Source organism: Hyaena hyaena, unplaced genomic scaffold, assembly GCF_003009895.1.
Source record: "Hyaena hyaena isolate Hyena2069 unplaced genomic scaffold, ASM300989v1 scaffold_218, whole genome shotgun sequence".
Classification (NCBI taxonomy): domain Eukaryota; kingdom Metazoa; phylum Chordata; class Mammalia; order Carnivora; family Hyaenidae; genus Hyaena; species Hyaena hyaena.
Genome location: NW_024080851.1, coordinates 546,365 through 558,043, shown reverse-complemented (window position 1 = coordinate 558,043; position 11,679 = coordinate 546,365). Strand labels below are relative to the sequence as shown.

The window sequence follows — 11,679 nt, the reverse complement described above, 5'->3', positions numbered from 1 at the left end:
CAGTTCTTGGAACTGTTGGGAGTATTTACATGTTACGGGAGGGTTGTGTTCCTGGGCAATACTTTCAAGAGCAGGGTGAGCTCCCCATTGACACTTGACTGGCATGCCTCTGGTGGGTGGTCCTGGGAAGGCCACGGAGGGCCCCCTGGTACAGAACCGGGACAGTCTCTGGGGCCACTATAGAATAGACCAGAGAAGAGCAGAACCTAACCTCTCTGAACGTTCAGGGTTTTCATAAGCCTGCAACCGTGGCTCCAGTCCACGTGGGTGCACATGCGCAGAGCTGGCGGAAAGCTCCGGATCGCCAGGTGCCGCAGTGACATTGCGCTGTCACGAGGCACGGGATGTTGGCGCTGGACAGATCTGGGTTTTCATCCCATTACTTCAGAAGGGGAGCCCGAGTCCTCACACAACAGCGCCGCACCAGCGCCCTCGCTTCTCCCAACAGAGCACTTTCGTGAGCTAGACATTTTAATCCTCCCACCAACAGACGGAGGCTATCCTGGTTTTCTGGAAAAAATAAAACAGCCTTGAGGTTCAGGAAATGTCTCGTCCAAGTTCACACAAGCGATTGCCCTCAGAGGTAAACACAGGCCTTCAGATTCTTAACCTCTGCTGCATACGCCCCTGGATGGCAGGGATCAGCCTCCTCTTCGTGCCAGAGGGTGTCACACTGCAAGGCTGGCTTGATCACCTACCTGTGGTCCCCTGCTGCCATTTCCTGGAAAATGCACACTGTGTTCTTCACCTGGGAGGCTTATTGCTCCCCTCCCCACCCGCCACCGCGGAGGAGCAGTCTGACATCTGCTAAGGGAGTGCCTGCCCCAAGTCCAAGCTCAAGGCTACTCACTCCCAACAGGTGTTCATCAAGCAGGACTGTGACCTCACGAGGACAGGACCCATGAGGGTCAGCTCACTCTCAGCACTGAGCACAATGCCTGGCACAGGCACAATAAACCTGTGCTGAAAGAGGGACTCAAGCCTCCCATCTCCAAGTAGATGAGGAAATGGTGCGGTTGTATCTGTGAAGCAGACTGGACCTTGTTGTAGCCGAGCTGCCTGGGATCACTGGTGCTTCCAGTGATCTGACTCTAGGAGGCCAGTCTTGGCAAAATGGGGCCTTGAAGGAGGCTGCGACCTCGCTCCGATCAGGAGGGCAATGGACACAACATAGCTTTGCAGGCCATGGTGCGGTTCAATTAGCAGGCTGACAGGCATCAGGAGGTGACAGCCATTTTGAAAACTGACATCTGACTCTGCTTACAACATACGGAATAGTTGAGACCTGGCCGTGGCATCGCCTGCTGTGACAGGGGTCTTCCTAACTGGATGGGGTGCCCCCTGATTCCAGACTCCCCTCCCACACCCGTCCTCCACAGCGTGCCTGCTTCCTACTTGAGGCCCGGCTTGCTGACATGCGTGCTTTATTCTAGAACATGACTCGATTCCTTTTTGGAGATCAAAGACCACCTTGAAGGTCTGGTGAAAACCAGGAGCTGCCTCTCTGGCTATTCATACGTGTATGCCCAGGAAATTCTGCACGCAGTTTAGCGGGCTCCCAGGTACCTCAAAACCACCAGGGTCCCATCCCTACAACAAACCTGGCCTCATGCCCGACTTGAGGCCCATGGAAGGAAGGGCCCCTCCACACTGCAGCAAAGGGCCTGGGGGGAGGGGCGCTGAGGACAGCCTGTAAAAACATTTCGGGAGCCCGGACTCTAATCTTGGATCACTGCTTCTGTAACGGGCAAATGAAGCAACAGATGTTAAAAGCCGTACACGATGAGAAGGCAGGGTGAGCGTCCCCCACGCAGCCCAGGAGGCGGGTCGGGTGGAGCCGATGACGAGGACAGAGGCGGCGGCCCTGCTGCTCTGTTTCCTAGTCACTCGCTCCTGGCCAAGGCCTCCCCTACCCTCCACCCCCCTCGGGGTCAACTTCCTCCTTTCTGTCTGGGGCATGCAGGGGAAGGGGCGTGGAGTGCAAGTCAGGGTGTGAACACAGGCAACAACCGTGTGCGTGACCTCCTTTCTGGCTCTGACCTGGGCAAGGCTGTCGGCTTTCTCGCCGAGGAAACAGTCACAGTAACAGTGGCCCCTCTGGCAATGCTGTCGCCATTCAGGACTTGAGCGTGAAGGCCCGTCAGTCACTCCACGCCAGCCACATGATGCTGCCCTTACCTTCTCGGCCCGGCTTCAGGGAGCCTGGGGTACAAAGAGGACACTTGTGTAGACGCCTGCAGCAATCATCCTGGAGAATCATTCAGCACATCATGATGGGGGCACCTGCCGCAGTTTTAAGAATGAAACCTTCAAAATGGGGACCGATGCTCGTCACCGTCACCCTCAGATGCAGAGGAGAGGTGAAAAGAGACGAGGGTCCCACGAGTCACTGTCACAAAACTGTCTTTACTGACAAAATCAAAGAACCCCACACACTTTTTCTGACATCAACTATTTTTTCGTTCAAATTTTAAAACGGTACTGTGCATACACATTTTTTTTTTTTTAATTCAGACATTTTGGAGGACACAAAGAAATCAAGAAATCACTGTGAGATGTTTTGAGATCTGAATTCAGAACACAGAACTAGTAAGGGGACTCCTGCAAGCCCTCCGCTCCCTGGCGTAGATGCCATCTCTCCTGCGCCTTCGGGGACTGAGGGCTGGAACCGTCCTCACGCAGAGGTGGAGTGTCAGACACCGGGAAGTGGGCGGACAACTGTGCACACCTCGTGGGCAAGTCGGACGGTGTCAACCCTGCTGGGTTGAAAATGAAGCCCGGAAATGAGATCTCTGTTTATTCCACAAATATTTTATCTTTCCTTCGGTCTGTTCATCAGAAAGTGGCCTCATCCTCATGCTTACTTTTCAGACCTGGTGGGACACCCAGCTGAGGCACCCTTGCTGTCTCTGGTTTGGAGACACGTGGCCAGAACCAGGGCTTCCACGCGCTCCCTCTGGCAAGACAGGCACAGCCCCTGTGCGGTCCCGCTGGCTTCCTGACAGAGCTTTCAGCCGAAGCCTAGAGCGCCGCCACGGACGAGGCAGGCCAGACCTCATAGGCGACCGTGTGCATGGCTGGGGGGTGGGGGGGCAAGGGGGGGGCAGGGCTGTTCGGCTGGGCTCTGAGAGCCGGTGAGCTCTCCTACCAAACACTGCCCCCCTCAACTGGTTGAGGACAGCCTATCGTGCCTGGGAAGTTCACGAGCAGGCCGGGAAGCTGGTTAAAACAGAACCATAAGAACTTATACCCATGGAAGCCACCAACCTAGTTTGAGAGAAAACAGCATTGGGTTAGAAACAAGTGTGTGCGACAAAGGACCCACGGGGCCTCATCTAGAAACCGAAGGTCACGTTAGGTGCTGGCCCCACAGGTAAGGCTTGACGCCACCCTGAGAACCGCATGTGCGTGAAGGAGGTCTGTCTGCTCCACAGGTATTCATGCTCCTTTATGAAAGGATAGGACACGAGGGCTGATAAAGGACTGGATGGTTCCTTACAGACCCGGACCGGATGACCCGAGAAACCTGCTTTGTCTTTATGACCCATGCCTCGGCTCACAAGGTGAGAAGCATGTATAAAGCCCTAGGCTACTCATACTGTGATGACAAAACTCTTCTAAAAACTGAAATCCATGTGCTAGAATTATTGAGGGTATGGCAGCCCAAAATAATGCCCCTTTTTTTTTTATAGATAAAACATGTTGGACAAACACCGTCATTTTCTGGGTTAGAACACTATGTTCCCCGTCTGCGTAAATGCAGGCTGGCCTTTTACGCTTAACATATTTCATCAAATGTGAGATTTCACTCACCAAATTTATACTGTGATAACTTACCAAATTTTGAAATAAGTTTAATTGTGGGGACATGGGAACGGCTGAGTATGTTTCTGCTTATCACCATCTGGAATTTGTATCCACCGAACTTCTAGTAAGTTATAATGTTGATAAAACTGAGATGCAGTGTGTTTTTATAATAAACCAAAACCTAGAAGTGCCAATACTTAGTCACGGCTACTTGATTTACAACCGGGTCACAAAAAGGCTTCCCTTGAATGTCCTCTGATGTGAAGTCCACTCCCCGGGGCCCCGCTGCTTGGGGTTGCAAGGAGCCTCTGGAACTTCCCACAGGGGCCGGAGACCCCTGCTGGGAACATGGCCCCAGGGGGAGGGCAACGCATGCCCTTGGGCCTCTTAAAAGCAAGAAGGTGAACACAAAACACCAGCGGGAGCGGCTGAGACCCGGTGCAGAGGCGCACCCCCGTTCTTGGAGTGGGGTTTCCTTCACGCTTGTCTGACATGTACGCGTGGAAAACGCTGACAAAGTGTCACTAGGACGTCCCCTTAGATGTTCTTTCTGATGTGGGCGAGACACACCACCTGACTGTTCCCTGTCAGTCAGGACACAGGGCCCTCACGTTAAATGTTACACACGAGTGCGCGGTCAGCTCCGGGCTCACGGGAAGAGAAGGGCTTTCTGTTCAGCACGACTTAACGTCTGCAGACGACACACACCAAGAGACATGCAAATGCTACACAGGGCTCGACGTGAGGAATTCGTATTTGACGCCAGGGAGGGGACACTGTCATGGAATGCCGGAGGGAGGGTTTCTGTCGCTCATGCTCTATAACTCGAGGTTCTCGGCAACAAAGGGAGGGTCTGGGGGGTGAAGGTGTCGGCTTCTTCTTTTTTTTTTTTTTCCTTCTTCGGGATCCACAGTTGGCTCTGTGTCAGGCACTAGCAATCTGGATTTTGGTCTAAACAGGCGTCTTAGTCTCTTTACATCTTTGTATCCTTCTGCGAAGGGGCAAGTTCAAATGCTGGAAACCGTGAGGTCTCTGGTACCAGGATGTCGGATAGAAAGTGAATCGCCCCAGCCATGCCTGCAACGTAAAACATGGATCCTTTTAGGAAAGGGTACGAGGGAGGGTCTGAAACGAGGTGGCCCTTAATCCTTTCCTTTACTAGTGGCTGCAAGGGGCATTAGAAAAGGTGCTGAGGGTTTTACAGAGGACTTCATACAAAAGCAGAAAACGGTTTACCCCCAAAGCTCCTTAGATCAGCACCCAGAATGAGGCCAGTTTTCTTCCCTGTTTTACTTTTTCTAAAAACTGGGCCCTGCGTTTTAATCCTGTATCTTGAAACTTTACAATGATCTCACAGAACAAATCAAAAAAGGTTATGTGGGCTGCTCGTGTGCTATCTTACCATAAAACTTTCTCACAGCTTTATTCTTATTCCAAACAAAAGGTTGCGTTTCAGATCTTCAAGTTTTAAGAATGTTCAGTTTTCTTAAGTTTTTAACTTTAATTCCAGTGTAGTTAACGGTACGGTGTTGTATTAGTTTCAGGTGTACGATATAGTGATTCGACAACTTTACACATTTCTGTGTTCATCAAAGTAAAGTGTATTCATATCCCCCTCACCTACATCATGCCCACCCCACACCCCTCCCCTCTGGTCCATCTGTTTATTCTCTACAAGTTAAAGAGTCGTTTCTTGGTTTCTTTCTTCTTCCTTTTGTTTCTTAAATTCCACATTTGAAATCATATAGCATTTGCCTTTCTCAGACTTACTTCGCTTAGCACAATACCCTCTAGCCCCACCCACATCACTGCAAATGGCAAGGTTTCTTTCTTTTTGATGGCTGTGTGTGTGTGTGTGTGTGTGTGTGTGTGTGTGTCTGCACCAAACCTTGGGCTTTAAACTGACCTAGAAGAGGGTGGGTGACAGAGCCTACTAGCCGGCTCGTTTCCAGACCCCTTAGGCCCCTTTTCAATCAGAAAAAATCCCCCCTATCGGACTTTTGTTTGCTTAACTCCTTCTGATGTAAAATGTACACGCAACGAAACACAAGTCTTCGGTGGACCCCTCTGGGCTTTGACAAATGCCACGCACTTGTGTGAACTAAACTCCTATCAGGAGATGTGGACTATTTCCATCACCGCCCCTAGGAAGTGCCTGTGGGTCCCTGTGTAGCCTGTCCCTGCCGGCATCCCCGCCACGGAACTGGTCTGCCTGTTTCAGAGTCCTGTGAACAGCATCACACAGCACAGAACCTATCGTGTCTGGCTTCTTGCCTCAATGAGTCTGCAAGTCATTCATGCTTTGTGTGCGTGTCACTAGCTATTTGCCTACATTTCGGTTGTTCCCAGACTTCCCTCTAAGTTTTTGTTTGAAGGAAGGGTTCTGGAAAACCAGACTTATTAGAATCCTCAGGAGGGGTCCTAGTGAAATGACCTTTGTTCTCTTGTTTTGGTGGGGTGGGGAAGCGGATTCACCAAGATGGAGCACTCGGGCAGGAGAAAGTTCCAGAAGGGGTCACGGATGGCAGCCACCCTTTCGGCCTCCACACAGGCACGCGCTATTACTACTTCCAGCCAGAGTCCCCGCAGAGACTACCCCCCCCCCCCCCCCCCCCCCCCCCCCCCCCCGCCAGGCTCTTGTGAGGCGCAGGAGGATGAGGAGCCCGAGCACTTCCCAGCCTTTCCGGTTTCTACCCAACCACTGTGACCTGCTGGGGCTTTGAAGCTGACATCAATATACTTGAATGAGCTCATCTGGAGTCAGTATTAACTTCTGCTGTATCTGATGCAAATACGCTGCCTTTTCGTGATGTAAAATACTAAAATATTTTCTGAGATTCATTTTTTCATTATAATTTCTTTGAATATTTAAAGGATATTGCTCTGTGAAAGATAACAGCAAACGCTCTATTTTCTGCTCATATTTCTAACATGTGATTAATAAATACTCCCAATAGCAGAAATAGAACAGGGCCTGTCAACACAGACAACTGAGACATAGGAAGGATAATAAAGGAAAATAAAGAAGTACTATCACAGCTTTACACACACACACTTAACACCTTAGGTAAAACGGAGCAGTGTCCCCAAAATACAAGCTACTGAAACTTACCAAACAGGAAACTGGTAACTTGAACCGCCCTATAAACTACTGAATAAATTGGACTGAGAGTTTAAAAAACTCCCCAGACAAAAAATCTTTAGGCCATGGTTCCACTGGAGATTTCTACCAAACACTTCAGTTAGAATCAACACCAATTCTTCCACGAATTAATACACTGTCTTTTCCAGAAAACAGAAGAGAAAGGGATACCTCTCAAACCGGTTTATCAAGTCAGTATTATGCTGCTACCAAAACCAGACAAAGACAATGCAGAAAAGGAAAACTCTAAGCCAATGTCTCTCATGAATACAGATGCAAAAATCCTCAACAAAATAGTAGCAAATGCAATTCTGCAATATATAAAAAGAGCAAGTGAGGTTGAGCTTGAACCCACAACGTTAATAAGCCAAAGAAGAAAAGGCAATCACATGATCATATCAACTGGTGCGGAAAAAGCACCTGACAAAATTCAACACCAATCTATTATCTGAGTTTTAAAAAAAAATATTCAATCATTTATACTCTCTTAAGTTTACTTTGGAATTAGTATAAGATGTACCTCTTAGAGCAACAAATAATCAAAAGTTATCATCAATTTATCCTTTATCTATTTATCCTTTGCCCTTTGATTTCTGTGGCTTCAATGATAAATTATCCACTTCATAAATACACACACACACAATACAAATACAAAAGATGTAGGAATCCTCTTCGTAGGATTTCCATTTTGTTTTTCTGAACTATATTCTATATCTTGTACTTATAGCAGAATTACTGTACTTGCTGACTTCCTGTCGTTGCTCATTCTTCAGAACTCTTCTGTATGCTATTATTTTTTCCAACTACAACTATTTCTAACTGCTAAAACTTTCAAATTACTCATAGCAATTATTCCAACTTATTTATAGATCTAAAACAACTAAACATATTTAAATAACTAAACACATTTCCTGTGAGTAGATTGATATACTATATACACAATATGACAGGTGAAATGCACAGGAGTGAACTTACTATTTTTTCTTACTGAGTAGCAAACATCCCATGTTCTGTCAGCATATATTCTTCACAGAAGATTAAGAAATATTCAAAGGACATTTGCAGGTACACAAAACAGGTAAGGCAAAGAGACTCAACCTAATTTTCAGCAATAAACTACTTTGTTCAGGGTATTTAGTTTACGGCTGCGGAGATACTCTGCAAGTAAGAACACATGTGACAGAACCGGCACACAGGGACAGGAGGGCCAGACTCACTTGCCCCGGTCTGTAAACCTAGCTTTTGATGCTCACTCTTACCTTCAAAGAGAGAATAAGGTCTGTCAGGAATGCGGCACCCATGTGCTCCGTATTCTAGACACCACTCTGCAAACTAAGAAGAAACACACTTAAGAGCTGAGATTTCAGTTGGCGAAAAGGCGACAAATACGACATTGTGATAAATTCGCCAGGAACCCGAGAAAGAAGATTCCCGGGCAACAGAGAGGCGCCAACGTGGCAGAGACAGGCCAGCGTATGGCTGTGTCAGGAGAAGCAGGTTAAGGAAAGGAGAGGAGCTGGGGTTCTGGACTTTGCACATGCTTTCCCGAGGGTTCCGGAGCTGTTTACGTAAAGACTCCTTACTTTGCAAGCTCGGTAGAGATACTTTTTATCCTGCGTCAGATGGTACAGGGATAGGAAAGAATAGCCGTTCCCAGCTGTCCCGTGGCAGATCCCATAGCCCTTCCGAAGCAAACCTCGCTGCCAAATCACATCACTGCACTCCATGGCATCTTTCAAGTACTTCTCCTCCTTGAAGACCTGGGCAATGAAAAAGAGAGCAGTGTTAAAATGATGTTTTGAGGGGCACTTGGGGAACGCAGTGGGTTAAGCATCCGACTTCGGCTCAGGTCACGATCTCACGGTTCATGGGTCCGAGCCCCACGTCGGGCTCTGTGCTGACAGCTCAGAGCCTGGATCCTGCTTCGGATTCTGTGTCTCCCTCTCTCTCTGCCCCTCCCCCACTCGGTCAGTCTCTGTCTCTGTGTCTCTCAAAATGTTTAAATAAACATTAAAAAAAAAAAAAGCTGGTTTGAATGGTAAGTTAGTAAGCCAGTTTCCCTTCCTGGTCAGTAAATTGCAACACGAGGAAACCCGAATGGCTCCGGGGGTGAGGCGGGCACCAGCAGCGCCACCAGGAGCAGCGCCTCACAGTCCACCCATCTCTTCCCCTCGTCCTCCAAGTTCATGCCTCCGCAAAAGTAATTCTCAGACGTAGTTTAAAAAATTAAAAGATGCCAGAAGATAAAATGGGGCACCTGGGTGGCCAGTCAGTTAAGGGTCTGGCTCTTGATCTCAGCTCAGGTCATGATCTCTTTGTTTGTGGGTTTGAGCCCCATGTCGGGCTCTGTGCAGAAAGTGTGGTGTCTGTGTAGGACTCTGTTTCTCTCTCTGTCCCTCACCCACTCTCTGTCACTGTCCAAGCAAAAAAAAAAAAAAAGCTACCTGCAACTCTGGTAAGATTTTGACCCCAATAACCCATTCTGTGCTGCCTAGAGCAGCAACACTGCCTACAGCACTAAGGACTCTACAATGTTCTGCGGTGAGGAACATGTGACATCCCGGATCAGCCACATTATCAGTGAGACCCTGATGGCCTGGCACTATTGGGGCTGGCAAGGTCTGTCATTTTCTGTCCCAAGGACGCCCACACGCGTTCCTGGAGCGTGCGTGCCTGAGTCACACAACTTCGTGGCACTGAATCCACTGAGTGGTTTACACGGACAGAGACCATCGAGCTCAGCCAGGACAAACGCCTGGTGGGAGGAAGCTGTCTGTTTTGCCTCCTCCTATTCCCTTTTAAATTCCCTTCTCTTTCTCCTCACATTTCATTAACTTTGTTTCTATAGTCCTTCCCTCGGAACCTGCTCTCAGCAATTCCCCCGCCCTGTTTACCACCTCATTCCATTCTGCTGCAAATGCGTTCTGGACAGTTAGAGGCAAAAGGGGCCATCAGAGATGATCTTCCTGGCACAGGATTCATCTACTTGTAGCTGATTAGTAGTGACCTCAAAAAAAGGGTTGGACTATGTGAATCAGTGTCTGCAGAGGGTAGGGGAAGGGAAAAGAGAGGGTCATTTCCATCTTACTCACTATTCCTGATGAAGAGTCTATTCACCAGGGTCAGATGCAAGACTCTAACTCATAAAAGTGATCTGAGACGTGGGCTCTGGGGTCAGACTGCCTGAATCTCAGCTCTGTCACCTTTTAACTGTGTGGCCCCTGGACAAATCACTCAACTTCTTAGGTCTTAGTTTTCTCAACTATAAAAGGATACTATTTCCTCATCTCAGTGGCTGTTTATGAGTATGAATGACACCAAATCCATCAAATGAAGAAAAAAAGTCTTTACAATAAACAATGTAGGAACAATCAGATTTCCTGATGCTTAAAAAACAAAGAACCTCTCTTCTTACCTCACAGACACAATCCTAATACACCAAATATACACGTAACATACAAGAGTTAGAGATAGTTCACAGTTCTAAACGTAAAATCTGAATCCATGCAGTTTGTAGGAGAATATTCTCTATAATCTGAGGGTAAGTAAAATTTTGTAACAACTGATGAAGGAAAATCTCACTAGAATAGAGTTGGGAGGTAAGAAGGGAAGTCCCACCCTCTAGTCCATTCCAGAAAGGCTTGTCAATTCCACACCCAAACAAAAGGGGAAACAGAATCATCAATTATGGGCCCCAACAGGGGAAAAAAAATGAAATTGACGACCCCTGCAACTCAGTCAACAAGAGACTGTCATCACCCTGAACTCTTGCTTTTTCTTAATGGATTTACTTACATTCAAAACAATCCTTCCCCCCTTTCCTCCTTCTCCATGTTTCTTTCCTTTGTTGGATTTGCCTGTGGTTTTGCCATAGCCTGCACATCCCAAATGTAATTCTCTGCTCTTCATGAGGAAGCCCATTTTGTTGGTAAAACAACTGGTTTTAGGCTTTTTTAGGCTAATGATTTCTTGGACAAGATACAAAAAGAAATTACCATAAAAAAAAAAACACATGACAGGGGCGCCTGGGGGCTCACCTGGTTAAGGGGCTGACTTTGGCTCAGGTCATAATTTCAGTTTGTTGAGTTCAAGCCCTGCATCAGGCTCTGTGCTGACAGCTCAGAGCTTGGATCTCCTTGAGATCCTGTGTCTCCCTCTCTCTCTGACCCTCCCCCACTCGCACTCTCTCTCTCTCTCAAAAATAAACATTAAAAAAAAAAACACTTGACAAAACACAGACTTTATCAGAATTCAAAACTCTCTTCATCAACAGATACCATGAAGGTAATGATTAGGTCAACTACAAAGCTGTTTCCAAAACATATACCCGACAAAGACTTATAACCAGAGCATATGAAGAATTCTTTACAGCCCAATAATAAAAAGATCAAAGAAAAGAATAAAACAAGGTGGGAAACAAACGAAGAGACGGTCCACAAAGGGAGATACACACATGACCCACGAACACAGGCAAAACTGCTCATCACTAATCTTCAGGAAGACACACATTAAAACTACAGTGAAATATTCACCAGAATAAAATTAAAGTGACTTTCAATACCAACTGTTGCCAAACATGTGGAGAACTCTCTTCCACTGTTGACAGAATGTAAGATCCTAGCACGAAGCTCTGGCAGCTTCTTACAAAACTGCAGCTACTCTCCGATCAGTAATTCTCTTCCCAGGTGTCAGCCCCAAGGACCTGCAGGAAGTGTTCTCAGCATCTGATT

The 11,679-nt window shown here is 47.6% G+C and overlaps 1 protein-coding gene across 1 annotated transcript in view; it reads right to left on the bottom strand.

Annotated features, from left to right (window-relative positions):
* Positions 1-2,386: 2,386 nt before the first annotated feature.
* Positions 2,387-11,679, bottom strand: part of LANCL2 (LanC like 2) — a 43,980-nt gene continuing 34,687 nt past the window's right edge. Inside the window, exons 7-9 of the mRNA XM_039242998.1 lie at positions 8,533-8,709; positions 8,209-8,281; positions 2,387-4,884 (exon numbers count right to left, since the gene is read on the bottom strand). Coding sequence (XP_039098929.1) covers positions 4,781-4,884; positions 8,209-8,281; positions 8,533-8,709 — 354 coding nt within the window. The 3' untranslated portion in view covers positions 2,387-4,780. The remainder of the gene's footprint in view (positions 4,885-8,208; positions 8,282-8,532; positions 8,710-11,679) is intronic.